The sequence below is a fragment of the Galeopterus variegatus genome, unplaced genomic scaffold (genome assembly GCF_000696425.1).
Source record: "Galeopterus variegatus unplaced genomic scaffold, G_variegatus-3.0.2 Scaffold1932, whole genome shotgun sequence".
Classification (NCBI taxonomy): Eukaryota; Metazoa; Chordata; class Mammalia; order Dermoptera; family Cynocephalidae; genus Galeopterus; species Galeopterus variegatus.
The window spans coordinates 174,267-189,381 of record NW_007728043.1 but is presented as its reverse complement, the minus strand read 5'-3'; the positions used below and the strand labels follow the sequence as shown (position 1 = coordinate 189,381).

Sequence of the window (15,115 nt, the reverse complement as noted above, 5' to 3'; positions counted from 1 at the left end):
TGAGTGTTGGTGAGGATATGAAGAAGGCAGAACCTTCACACACTGCTGGTAGGAATGTAAAGTGGTGCAGAAACTGTGGAAAAGAATTTGCAGCTCATTAAACATAAGAGTTACTATATGACCTAGCAATTCCACTCCTAGTATATGCCCAAGAAAAATGAAAATATATGTCCAAACAAAAATTTGTACATGAAGTTTATAGCAGCAATATTCATAATACCAAAGGTAGAAACAACCCGAATGTCCATCAACAGATGAACAGATAAATAAAATGTGATATATCCATACAATGAAATACTATTTGGCTATAAAAAAGAATGAAGCACTTATACATGCTACAACTTAAATGAATACCGTAAACATTATGTTAAGTGAAAGAAGCCAGGCACAAAAAATCATGCAAAACATAATTCCATTCATATGAAAGTCCAGAATAGGGAATGCTATAGAGACAGAAAACAGATTCATGGTTGCTAAGGGCTGGGAGATGGGGGAGGGTGGATGGCGGTAATAATTAAGGGCACGGGGTTTCTTTTTTGAGTTGATGAAAATGTTCTAAAATCAACTGTGGTGATAGTTGGCATATCTGTGAATATACTAAATATCATTGGATTATATACTTGAAATGAGTTTGTATGGTTGTATGAGTTGAACTGTATGATATGTGAATTATGGCTCAATAAAGCTGTTTTAAAAAAATAAATAAAGCACCCTTAACAAAAAAACCCAATAAACAATGTGAAAATCCTCTCAACTCATGAAGAAATGTAACTCTAAATAAGACAGACTGGTATTCTGTATTTTATGTTTTCAAGCACTATTTGAACATAGTTACATGCACGCATTACCTTTATAATAAATTTTAAGCCAAATTACATATTTTTAAAAAGATATAATGAAAAAGACAAAGAGACAAGCAGTTAATGTCCAGTACCAATCACTGCTTAACTTTAACCGGTAACTCAGTCTCTTCCTAAGAACTTTATACATCTGGGAAAAATGATTCCTGAGAAATCTTTGTGTTATTCAACATGATGGGGTAAGTCTCCAATTCTAAGTCATGAGAATCCACAACAAGCCTGCCAGCTCTCTGTGGAAAAAAGAGTATCTAATGAAAAAAGAGATAATAAAAAAGAAATGGCAAGTATTCAATCCCAATTGAGTCCATTCTCCTATTCAAACTAGAACTCAGGTTCAGTGCCACAGCCTTCACAGGTATTATCAAAAGATAACAGGAACAAAGAATTTGGTAGTTGATGTTTCTACCCTAGGTCTACTTTTTTGGGGCCTATGTTTTATCTTCAACATCATCTTTTTTTTTTCCTTTTTTTTTTTTTTTTTTTCTTTCCTGCCTCCACCATCCCAAGACCACATTCACTATGGCCTGGGTTTTCCCAGAATTCACAGAACAGACTGGTTACTCATCCCCGTCTCTCCAACACTTAAAATGCTTAAAATACTAAACATTCCCTGTTATAGTTCACATCACAATACAGTACAGTAGCACTTCTTGATCTGAATTGGAAGCATTTCATTTGGCTCCTAATTACAACTTAAGGATGGAGGCATGCTTCTGGAAAGACAACACCAGGACAGTTCCAATTTATTATCACATCTGTGGTCTTGGGTGTGCAGAGAGTATGAAAGTGCGTAATAGTTTAGAATGACTATATAATTTTAATGAAGAGCTAACCCCCACGTGAAAAAAAAAGGCCCAGAGAAGCTTAGTTGCCAAAATACACATTTCTGGCCTTCTCTTCTGAAACCTACTCTACCATGTTTTTGATGTCTCAAAATATAATTCTTACATCTTAAGTATTATGTTTCCTAATTTCCAATATTTAATAATGTAACTGAAGTGGAGACACACCACCATGTGCCAGCCACAGTGACTGCTAATGTTCCTTAGACACAAAAGGCCCATGCCTGCTTCAGGGCATCTGCCTAGAATGCTCTTCCCTCCGGTATTTGTAAGGTTGGCTCCTTTCCATCATCCAGGCCTCAGCTCAGATGATCCCACCTCAGAAGGGTCTTTCCTGGTACCAGTCTGAAGCAGCTCTTCCCCATTCTCTACCAGCGTTACCCTGTTCATGTATGTATGTAGGTAGGTATTCTATTCTATTTACTTTTAATCACAATCCAAAATCACTGTCTTTAGTTGTTTACCTCCTTATAGTCTGTATCTCTCCACCTGGATATAAACTTCATGAGAGAAGAATCAACTCTTATTTACCACTTCGTGCCGTGTGCCTAAAACAGCAACCAGCAGTGTGGGCAGTCCAAACTTTTGTTCACTAAGCGAACATAATACTGCACAATTTTTCCTCCTTGAGACAAAACTGGATGATGTTAAAGATTATCAGCAATTTTCAAATGCAATCTCAAAAACATGAACTGAACACCATTAATAGTCTCTGAGGAGCTGAAGCAGTTCTTTAAATATGATGAATTCTTTATAGCACACAGATTCTTTTCTATATCAAATCTCTAGTTAAAAACAAATTCAATATTTATATGTTATCTATGTCTCTTGGTCCATCTATCTAACATCTAAAATGCTATCTATCTAGCATCTAAAACAAGCTGTCAGGCCAACTGGTTCCTGTCTTACAGTAGTTTACAACCTCACAGAAAATGTGCATGATATTCCTTTCATATATAAAACATTCTATTCAAAATAAATAGAAGATGATTGTATGGAATATGGGATTATATGCTGATAATTCTTTCTACTTCAATAAGACTTTCAGTGTTTCAGTTGAGGGTAAAAATTAGAATACAGAATTCTCTGAGATGTTCCTCCCAAATTTTCACTGTCCACTTCTGCAGAAATCTGAGCCAAGCCAGATCCACCTGCTCAAAATTGCTAATGACCCTGCCATATCTGTGGATGAAACCAAGCCTACTACATCACCTCAAGTGATTGGGCCAAGGATGGCTCACCAAGCCAAAGGCAATCATGAATGCATGGAACATATGAGGGGGTCTTCAAAAAGTTCATGGAAAGATTCATGTTATCTTTTAATTCTATTTTTCTATGAACTTTTTGAAGTACCCTGTACATGTTTAGGAGATCCACTGCTTCGGAACTGGCTTGGTGCAAATTTTGTCCAAGAAAAGAGCTTCGAACTGAATGGTGGTAATCTGACCCTCTCAGATTCCTCTTTTTTGGGAAGCATCAATGCTAGGTGATCACACAGAAGGCTATATGCTGAATGGTACTGAACTGTTTTCTGGTTACTACTGATGAGACCTGTTCTTCATTCTGGACCATGTCACAATTCCTTGTACCCTTGCCCAGACCCCTGTTATGAAAAACCATCTGGGCATATGACTTTCTTGTGCCATAAAGAGTAAATTCATTCATCCACAAACCCTAAAATATGAATCTTCTGACTATACATGAAATAGAGGGAAATTATTTTCTCTATAAGCTGAAAGTATGCCAAACAAGTCCCTACAGACAAGAATGTCAAAAAAAGATTAGGCTGTCCTAAATAATTAGCACACATTAAAAAAAACAGAACTGTCACAAATAATTCAACAGTACAATTGAAAAGTAACTTCCATTCCTGTTTCTTTGACTTCAAGCAAGTATATTACTCTATAAACAAAGATAAAGCAGCTAGAATAAAGCATAGACCAGTATACGTCTGCAAAATGTGCTTTGATAAGGCAAGTTAGCAATTACAAAATATGTATTTAGTTCCACAATTCATTTCAATTAACAAAAAATATACATATTTTGCATACCTACCATGTACCAGGCATAGTGTTAGGTGGTAGGATGAATAAATCGTAGATCCCACTTTCAAGGAACTTATATTATAGAGACCAAAACAAACAAACAAGAGAAAAAAGATTCACTGAATCCAATGTGGTGAGTCCTATAAAAGCGATGGATACCTGGTATTCTAAGTAGTACTGCAAGAAGTTGCTACTTTTTCCAACAATACATTCTTTGAATATACATCATAATGGAGTTTACCAAAAAAGATGCTATTTTCCTATTGGGATGGGCCCCAAATAAGCAAATAAACAATATGCTCAAAACAACGTTTCAACAATTACGTCTATGTTAACTACAAAAGAGAAAAAATTAAGCACCATGACCTATATATACAAATTCAACATGTTTCACAAGGGTTTTCAAGACTAAAAGAGATGTAAGAGGAACATAACAGTTATGAGAAGTGTTACACAGTGACCAAAAACATTCCTTTAATAGTTGTAATATCTGCTCTCTTTCCAAAATAATTTGAGGCAGTGCTTTTTTTCCCTCAATAAATTTCCCTGTGCTAGAAGCGTCATTTAAAATTATCACTGATTCTGGAGCTGTCCTGAAAGTATCGAGTTGATTTTTAATAACCATTTACAGCTGACCTCAGTGGGGTATTTCTTTAGTGAAAAGCATTTTTTATTTATTTTTTATTTATTTATTTATTTTGTCTTTTTCCGTGTCCGGCAACGGATCGCAACCCTCAGTGTTGCCCCCGTACCGGACCGGGGACCGGCAACGGGATTGCAACCCTCGGTGTTGCTCCTGCGCCTCGCTCAGCCAGTGAGCGGGAACCGGTCTGTATGTGGGATCCGAACCCTCGGGCGGGAGCGCCGCTGTGCTTCCCAAGCGGCGCACTATCCAGTGCGCCACCGGGCCGGCCCGAAAAGCATTTTTTAAAGGTAAGGCCACACCACAGTTTCAAGAAGTATAATGAAGGAGTACAGGTTTTTAAATCCAACTGGGTTTCAAATCCTGAATGTGGCAACTACTACCATGTGATCTCGGACTTTTCTTAACCACTCTGAGTTTTAATTTCCCCATGTGTAAAACAGCGACAATACCTACCTCTCCACTGTTAAGATTCTCAAATGTATGAGAAGCATCTTGTAAGTTGTAGGCATTCAATAAATGGTGACTACTGTTAGCACTATTACCATTATCTTCACCATTTTTCTACCTCCTTGGTTTATCTAAAGTTAAGAGTTGAGTAGTGTAGAACCAGTCAGTAAAGGCCGTTAAGAAAGGACACCTAAGAGTCTAACAAAATATTTTTTTTAAAAAAAAGACCCTTCCACAACCACCCACTGATAGCCACTATTACATTGTGGGTTAATCTACCCCGTCTTTTAATCCCCCAATGTAACTTTTTTTGTAGTATTACTAAAACTAGAATAAAAGAATACCGTAACTACGCACTACCAGCCACCCGTAAGAAAGGCAGAGATAATGAAAAGAAAGCACAGGTAAACTGAGAACATGAACTAAGTGGAGCACTGAGATCCCACAAGAATAAAGCTCCATGGAGTTGCATAAAATTTCAATGTATTTAAACGCCAGTGAACTATACTAAACATTGGTTACAATCATAAATTTTGTTATATACATTTTACAATAATACAAAAGAAAAACCAAACAAACAAAAACTGCAAGAAGGCAGGGCTTGGTCCATTTTGTATCCTTGGCACCTAGAACGTGTCAGCACATTAGAGACACTCAATAAACATTCACTGAATAAAAGTAGAGAAAATAATTAGTGATAGAATGTGTATACCTTTTTCTAGTTTCCACTTCAGTCTACTCTTAAGAATAGGGAAGTGTGAAGATAACCTAAATATTGCTTACAAGAAACATGCTTTGATGGTTTACTACTGATATTGATAACCTCAGCGTGATCACTGTATCTTTCCGAGCTAGTAATCTCAGAGTCTCAGGGAAGGAATACATTTGTCCCATGTACCACCAATTGTTTTAAGAGCAAGACAGGGTGAGTTGAAGACTGACTGATAGCTGAATGTAAGTAGTGTCTCCTCAGAGTCAGCCAAGGCATATTAAGGCTGCTATCACCTTAGAGTGAATTGTTTCATCAACAAGACCTACAGACTTACATATTTCATATCTACAAGCAAACCACAAAACCTTCATATCTAAATATGTGCTTCAAAATTCATAGTATGGAATTCCAAAATGCTTTTTGTTTCAGAATTTATTCACATCTTTGCTAGACTGAAAAAGACGACTAATCCAGTGAACTAGCATTTATTGATGCCTACCATGGGCAGCCCTTCAGGGTAGGCTACAGAAATTCAGGGATCAATAACTCAAGGTTAAGACAGGTCAGGGTACCAGCTTACACATACTTCCCTGGCTGTTATTACTTTATGTATCCTAGACAGATGAAAATCCACTTCTTGAAACTTTTAAAAAAACAACTCACCTGTTGAGTTAACACCGGAATTTGGTGGAGGCACAGAATTGCCTGGGTTTGAAGATCCTGTAAAAATAAAGAAATATCCTGTTATAAAAGAATATTTAATATTTAACTAAGTGAACACTGGCAATATGTTCCTTTCTGCCCACAAGGGGTGGTGTGGAGGAAAGTAGATTATTCCATAAGAAGTTCTACTTTTGCCCCATGTTGCTATGAAACACACCTTGAAGCTGTATTATTGGATCTTTAAAGACAGAAAACATCTAGCTTATGTAACAAACACCTACATAGTACTTGCTATGTGCCGGCCACTGAATGCAATAGCTTTGCCAAAGTTCATTCACCCACATGAAGACAGAGCAAGTGGTGATGAACCAATTTCTGCTACTGATAACTCTGCTTTTCTGAATGGAGTATACCAGCTCAGGAGGGGCCCTTTCTACTCATGGGTGTCTCTAGGTGTTGCATCATTAATATCCCTAACTCTATACAATAGAGAGATAAATAGAGCACGATTTTCATATTTAATTGCAAATGTTCTCAGTATGATTCTTTTTATTTTTTAACTAGTTCCTTAAGATTTGGGAAAAATTTAAGAGAATTCTGTGCCCCAGTTAAGCAACTTTTCAGAGAGGTTTAATCACCTTGAGCCTCTGTACAATGAAGATTAAATACATATACCGCACAGGAAGAGAGCAAGTGTATTACTGTGTACTTTTCACAAAAACGAACCCTCCACCACTTAAAAAAAAAAACCCTCAAAGTACAAAGAAAAGCAGTAACAACTTTGAAGGATCTATCTTTACTGCTTGTGCAAATCTCTTCCTCTTGATAGAAGAGGTTTGCACAAGCAGTATGAATGAATGAATTGAATGTCTCCGCAAAGCTCACTGAAACTTAATCCCTGCTATGATAGTGTTGAGGGTGGGAAATTCTATTACGGTAATTGAAAGGTGAGGCCTTTAAGAAGAGATTAGGTTGTGAGGGACCATGCCCTAGAGAATGTATTAATCTAATGATGGTTTAATGGTAGTCATGGGCGTGGCTATGATGTCTTTATAAAGAGAGCGCCTAAGAAGCTCTCTTCCTCTTGCTTCCGCCACTCTCTCCATGTGATACCCTGTGTTGCTGTAGAGTCACCACCAACAAGATCAAGGCCCTTGCCAGATGTGCTCCCTAGACTTTGGACTGCCCAGAAACTGTAAACAATAAATATTGCTTCTTTACAAATTAACCAGTGTATGAGTCCGTTTCTGTTGCTAATAATAGAATACTTGAAACTGGGTAATTTATAAAGAAAGAAAATTTATTCCTTACAGTTTAGGAGGCTGGGAAGTCCAAAGTCCAGGGAACACATTTGGTGAGGGTCTTGTTCTTGGTGGTGAATCTACAGCAATGCAGGGTATCATATAGTGAATGGCTGACCAAGAGAGACAGCTAACTCCTCACTTGCTCTCCTTTTAAAGCCATCAGAACCACACCTATGACTACCCATTAAACCATCAATGGATTAATCCATTCACAAGGGTACAGTGTTCACAATCTAATCACCTCTCAAAGGCCCCACACAATTCAAATACCATAATAGGATTTCCCATCCTGTTAACACTGTCACAGTGAGGACTAAGTTTCTAATACACGGAATTTTGGGGGACACATTTACCCACAACACTGAGTTTTAAGTACCTCTGTTATAAGCAACAGAAATGGACTAATACAGAAAATTGGTACCGGAGAAGTGCAGTGTTGCTTATAACAATACCTGAAAATGTGGAAGTGGCTTTGGAATTGGCTACTGGGCAGAGGCTGGAATAATTTGGAGGAGCGAGCTAGAGAAAGCCTACATTCTGGTGAGGGTTTAGAAGACAAGAAAGCCAGGAAAAGGAACATCTTAGAAACTGGTTAAATGGTGGTGACCAGAATGCCCACATGGACAGTAAAGGCCATTCTTAGGTCTCAGATGTAAAAGAGGAAAAGCTTATTGGAAACCGGAGCAAGAGACATCCTTGTTATAGAGTTGCAAAGAACCTGGCTGCTTCTGTTCATGCCCCCAAATTTCATGGAATGTGGAACTTAAAGTGCTGAACCAGGGTATTTAGTGGAAGAACTGTCTAGGCAGCAAAGCATTCAGGAAGCTCCATGGCTACTTGTAACAGCTTATGTTGAGTTTAGGCAGCAAAGGCATGAGGCAAAGCCAAAATTTATAATTAAAAAGAAACCGGAGAGTAAAAAATTGGAAAGCTCCTAGCCTGGCCACATAAAGAATGAGAAAGTCTGTTTGAGAGAAGAAACCAAGGGTGTAGCCCAGCAACCCTCTTTTAAGGTGAAGAATACAGAGGAAAGGGATTATCAAGAGAATGGACGAAGACCTTGGAGGCATTTTGGGGAACTTCCAGGCTGCCCCTCCCATCATGGACCAAGAAGCCTCCGAAGAAAAAATGGTTTCAGGCAATAGGTCCTAGGTACCCTCCAGAGTCTCCCTGCCCAGGGCTGCCTCAGGAGGCTGCTCCAGCTGCCCCAGCTGTAGCTAAATTGGTCCCAAGTGTGGCTGGACTTGCAGCCTCAGAAGATACAAGCTGGAAGCCTTGGCAGCATCCATGTGGTATTAAGTCTGCAAGCTCCCAAAATGCCAGAGCTGTACCACCCAGATTTCAAAGGATGTATGGAAAAGTGTGGGGGCCCAGGAAGAGATGTGTCAAAGGGGCAGAGTCACCACATAGTACACCTGCACTACAGCAATGCCAAGAGAAAACATGGTATTGGAGTTGTAGCACAGAATCCCCACAGGGCCCTGTCTAGTGGAACCTTGAGAGTGGGACTGTCATGGAGACCCCAGAACTGTAGAGCTACAAGCGTGCAAAGACAGCCTGGGAGAGCTAATGCATGGCCAGAGACCAGGAAAGCCCATGAATGGGGCTGCCCAAGGGACTTGGGACCCAATCCCCACACCAGAGTGCAGATGATACCAAATATGGAGTCAAGGTACCTGATTCTCCAGCTTGAAGATTTAATGCCTGCCCTGTTGGGTTTTGGACTTGCTTAGGACCTGTTACTCCTTCCTTTTAGCTCATTTCTCCATCTTGGAATGAGAATTTCTGTCTTACACTTATCCCACCACTGTATCTTGGCAGTAGATAATTTGTTTAATTTCACAGATGAGACTTTGGACTTTCTGAGTTGGTGCTGGGGCACGTTAAGACTTTGGGGCTATGGGGATTAAATGAATGTATTTGTATGTGAAAAGAACATGAGTTTTGGGGATTAGGGGATTGAATGTCCCCCCAAAGCTCACTGAAATTTAATCCCCACTGTAACAGTGTTGAGGGTGGGAAATCCTATCATGGTGATTGAAAGGTGGGGCTTTTAAGAGGTGATTAGATTGTGAGCACCATACCCTAACTAATGTACTAATTCATTGATGGCTTAATGATGGTCATGGGCATGGTTATGATGGCTTTTTAAAGACAGCAAGGAAGGAGTTAGTCTCTCCTGCTTAGCCATTATCACTACATGACACCCTGCATCGCTGTGTAGAGTCACCACCAACAAGGCACTCATCAGAGGTATTCCCTGGACTTCGGACTTCTCAGCCTCTGAAACAGTAAGCAATGAATATTGTTTTTCGGTTTTGTTTGTTTTTTTCACCCAGTTTCAGGTATTTCTGTTAAAATCAACAGAAATGGACTAGTACAGGGATTATAATTAACTTATTGCAAAAGGATATGGTGTAAGATTAATCTTGAAAAAGATCAAGGTCAGTAGACTATACTGATGTATTTAGCAGCAGATATCAAATAACTGCCAACATTATGAAGGGCTTACTACATGTCAGGCCTTGTGCATGTCATCTGCATTAGTTCATCTAACACTACCAACAATTGAGACTGGTGTACTGTGTTGGAATGACAGGAACTGGGGCCCAGAGAGGGACATTCAGCTAGTAATTGGCAGAGTCTGGATTTGAACCATGCTATTTGATTCCAAAGCCCGTAGATGAGTGCCAAAACAATACTGTTGACTTTCTACTATAAACCTGCTCCACCCCCAATCCTCCCAGTTGTTGCATTACCAGTTGCCCAATCCCCAAACCAATAGGTCATCCTTTCATTCCTCCCTTTACTTCACACCACTGAATTCATTAGCAAGTGATCAGTCTCACCCCTCAGAGACATCTAGAATCTACCCACTTATCTCCATCTTTCCTGAATTACTTCAAAAGCCTCTTATTTTTGTCTCTCTGCTCTTGTCACTCTTCTGAGATAATTTCTTGATTTCTTTGCAACCTATTTGAACCCTTGTACACAGCCATTTCTAAGTCACCTCAATCTTTGGACTTTTTAGTTACAAGAGTCCATAAAGTCCCTTCTTTGCCCTAAGGTTGCTCAAGGTGGGCTCCTGTCTCTTGCCACCAAGCATAATGTCTAATAGCCACCCCTCCCATTTCGCTAATATCTTTCATTAGACTACCACAATATATCCTGTTTGCTGATTAGCTAACTTGCCTAATCAAGTTAGGCAAGTCTCCTCTTTCCTTCAACTGAGGATATTTATAAAACTATGCAGCAGACTGTGAAGAATATTTTAAAAGCAGAATTTCAGTAATGTTTTTATCTTCTCCCATAATATTCTAGGCAATGGCAGTATTGTGAAATAAAAGCATTACCTACTTTAAGAGCCAGCATCACCTAATATGACTTCATAGTCAAATAGTTAACTGAGAGTTTGGACTGTGATCTGAAGTCAAACATATTAGTTCAAACCTATTAGTTGCTTTACTTTGAATAAGTTAGCTTACTTCTAAGCCTCTGCTTACTCATCTATAAAATGGGGATAATCACTGTGAGGACCTAATGGGATGATTTATGGACCTCAATTAGCGTAGTGTGGGGTGCATAAGAAATGTGCCCAGTAAAAACTAGCTATATAAGTTTTAGTATGATTGTTAAAAATCACCATACTTGGGCCGGCCCGGTGGCGCACTGCTACAGTGCGCCGCTTGGGAGTGCGGCGGCTCCCGCTGAGGGTTCAGATCCCACATACAGACCAGTTCCCGCTCACTGGCTGAGCAAGGTGCGGGCGCAGCGCCGAGGGTTGCGATCCCGTTGCCGGTCCCAGTCCGGTACGGGTGCAACACTGAGGGTTGCGATCCATTGCCGGACACGAAAAAAGACAAAAAGGAAAAAAAAAATCACCATACTTAAGATGACACTTTATACAGTGTGTGTGTGTGTGTGTGTGTGTGTGTGTGTACTGGATATGAAGACTAGGACAAGTTACTTGAGTTTTTTTGAGAAATCTTCTATTGAATCTTCTTTCAGTCTAGTTTCAAGGTGACATTATAGTCTGTAGAAATGAATTCCACCTCACGTTGGTTATACTAGTTCAAGAAATCAAGGCTCTCCTATGGTAGAACATTGCAAGTTTCCAAATAGCACTAACCTCTAGTGAGACATTAAATAATAAACAGAACAAACAGTGAGTGTTAAAATAGGACAAAGAAAAAAATCTGTGTTATGAGGGCAAAAGAAAGAAAAGCAAGGACACCCACCATATTTCTCTAATCAACAACTCATTAGAGAAACAGTAAAAAGGTTTACTTTCACACGTAAAGCAACAAATTTAAATATTGGTATAAAACTGGCACCAAGATATATGACGAACATAATTTCACTGATCATTCTTTTCTTAAATGATTTCAAAATTAGATCTGCAAAGACAGTTTGTCAACTGCTCAACTTAGCAAACAAAAAAACCTCAGCAAAACAAACTGTTGTTTAATTCACCCAGATTATTCTAGCAAAAGCAGGTGCTGTGCCCGAACCATCTGGTTTTGCAAAATGCCTTCTTTAATCTCTTGCTAGATAAAACTAATCTAAGGCTAAATATACAGCAGATGGATGGTATTTAAAACCATGAAAAACCTGGGTAACTTAACTTATCCTAGTTGACTTAACCATTACCCAGTGACTCGACTTGTAGTTGACAAAGGAGAACAATTAACACAGCAAATCCCAGCTTCCTGGCCTCATCCGAAGAGGACTTTTTAAAGTCTCTAAAGGGCCAAGGGCCTAAAGAGGAACAAACTCCGTCCTACACAGAGGAGAAATGTCAACATCATTTTGTTGCGCCCTCATGGACGACGCCGTGGGCTCCTGCGCACCTGACGCGCGCAGGCCTGGTGTTCATGGCACACGAGGGGTGCAGAGCCCCCTCCACAGGAGCATAAGCCTCACCTGCGCCGGAAGAGCAAGGTGCACTTCCCCACAGCTCCCAACTCGCGACAGTAGCCCCTCAGTCTAACTTTTAAGCGTCTGGGGGGCCTTAAGACTAAATCACTTGGATAGTATTACACGGTCGACGATGAAGCCCCAAACGCCGGGGGAGTCGCCTGAAAGGTGCCCCAACTGGTAGACATGTTTCCGCAGGAAGCGGTAGACATATTTTTCAACCTACCTAATCTTGTTTACAAACAGAAGCCTTCGATAACCTGTAACCTACAAGAAACATTAACTTCAGGGAAAAGCATAAAAACGAACTTGAGCCCTGCGCTGAAGGCCCGTCCCTCGGGTAACTCAACAGGTTACATACGCCTGCGACCTGCGACCGCCGCTTCCAAAAAACTGAGAAGAGGCGGGCAATTTTTTCAAGAGGCGACCCCGGGGCAAGTGCGAGACCGGTCCAAGCCTCAGTTTTTCCCCGCCCCGCCTGGTATCCTCCGGATCGGCATGCGTTAACACTCAAACTTTTCCAAGGAGATTCTAACTTGGAAACCCACGCCCTGGCCGCGGGCTTCCTCTCCGGACCGGGGCCGGCGACCCCCGCAGACACTTACCGGCTGGGGCTGTGCCGTTCGCGGCTGCCCCCAGCTGCGCTAGCACCTGCAGCGCCCCCAGGAGCAGCGCGGCCCAGGCACCTCGCGCGCCGAGCCCCATTGTTCCGCGGGCAGGAGGCAGCGGCCTCGTGGGTCCCCAAACGAGGTGGCGGCGGCGGCGACGAGAGCGGCCCCTCTTGCGTGTCCGCGTGCCTTTCCGCCGCGTACGTCTCCCCTCCTGCCGCCTACCCCCGAATGACCAAATAGGGCGCGGGAGCCGGGCCTGGAGGGGGCGTAGGGCGCAGAGCAGGGGCGGCGGGCGGGAAGGGGGCGGGGCGAGCGCGGGGCTTGCGGTTGTGGGCGTGGTAACCCTCCTCCCGGCGCATCCGCCTGGGAACCCAAAGACCCGCGAGCTGTTTCCCTTCTTTTCGGAAATGGCAGTTTTGTTGTCGGAGATGAAAGCGAGTGCCGCCGCCTCTCCGAAAACTGAGCGCGCCGGGCTTCGCTGGGCCCGGAAGGAAGTCTTTGAAGTTTTCGGGTGGGGTTACAGGGTGCCTGTGGCTCAGCGTGAGAGGGGGAAGTTGCCGGTGGGGACGGCAGAGGAGGGAGGTCAAGGAGAGCAGCTTGAGTGGATGGATGTCCCCTGAGCAGTCCCGGGCCGTCGGGCTTTGCCCTAGCCTGACCCAGCCTAAGGGGGAAGGGGGAGTAAACAGCTCGACAGATTCGTCGCTTAAGTTCACGTATAAAACACTCACGATCTCCATACCCCCGTTGTGCCTCATCTTCTCCACGGGTTCGCTGTATCTCTGGATACACATTCCCTGGCGAAAGAGATTAGTGGAATGGGAGGGTGGGGGCGCGCGGAGGAGTTGGTAGCTGCTCACAGCCAAGTACAGCCACCCTAGCCTAGAGCTCATACGCCTGACGAATCTTTCCTCGGTGTCTGCCGTCCCAGTTCGGGTGGAATAGCCTGTATTAAATAGTTTTTGCCTAAGTTCCTCTTAAGCCTGTGGAGCCAATGCTACTCACTTGTCTTGACTTGCAATGCTGGCTGCTAAAGTCTGCATTTTGATTCCCTTCGGAACTCTGAAGTGACACGTAGCGACCCTGTAGCTGATGCAGGAGAATAATAAAGATTGAATCCTGGTTTGGGTGGGAACCCTCAGCTGAGGTGGAAGACAGAAAGATCCAGGTCTTTAAAGTCACAGTGAACCCCACTTGCAACGCTCTAAACTCTAAATGTTGCAGATCTTTGGCACCTGACCCAGATTTCATGGCCTAAAGGCCACAATGCATTTAAATTTCCAAAACTATGTTAGGAGAGGTATTACTTTCTCATCTCAGGCAAATCTGTCAATATGGACATGACCCATCGTAGAGATTAACTGGGGCAATCTGTCCTAAATTTACAAAGACTTCCATCTGTGCATTCAATCAGCCAACCTGCAAATACTTCCCAGCATCTACCATGGGCAAAAAGCAAGCATTGCACATACAGGCTTTGGTTACTCTATTTAATTGGGGGATCTGGTTTAGGAATAAACTGTTACTGTTGACTACCTACACCATTATCCAAGCGTTTCACAATCCAGGCTCAACCTATCTTTCTAGCCTTGGTTCTGCTGCCCGTGGACAAGGATGCTTTCTGGTTCCTGGTATTTGTATACATTGTTCTTTCTTTCTGAAATGCCCTCCTTCATCCTCTTCACTAACCCACGGCTGACACTTACTTAAAGGCTCAGTGTACATTTACCCTGGGAATCTGGGTTGAAATAAAAGGTGCCGCCAGAAGCGAAATGGAAAAGTATTATGGTCTGAATGTGCCCCTCCAAAATTTATAGTTGAAACCGAATCCCCAAGGTGATGGTATTAAGAGATGGGGCCTTTGGGAGGTGATTAGGTGAAGAGGGTTCCACCCTCATGAGTGGGACTGTTGCCCTTGTGAAAGAGGTCAGAGGGAGCTTGGTAGTCCCTTCTGCCATGTGAGGTCACAGTAGGAAGGGGCCATCTATGCAGCCAAGAGCCCTCACCAGACACAGAATCTGTTGGTGCCTTGATTATGGACTTCCCAGCTTCCAGATCTGTGTCAAATAAA

General features: G+C 42.0%; 1 protein-coding gene across 1 annotated transcript in view; it reads right to left on the bottom strand.

Moving 5' to 3' along the window:
• Window positions 1–13,231, bottom strand: part of TMEM123 (transmembrane protein 123) — a 52,675-nt gene extending 39,444 nt beyond the window's left edge. Inside the window, exons 1-2 of the mRNA XM_008579628.1 lie at window positions 13,042–13,231; window positions 6,216–6,272 (exon numbers count right to left, since the gene is read on the bottom strand). Of these exons, the coding sequence (XP_008577850.1) occupies window positions 6,216–6,272; window positions 13,042–13,141 (157 nt within the window). The 5' untranslated portion in view covers window positions 13,142–13,231. The remainder of the gene's footprint in view (window positions 1–6,215; window positions 6,273–13,041) is intronic.
• Between the last annotated feature and the right edge of the window lie 1,884 nt (window positions 13,232–15,115).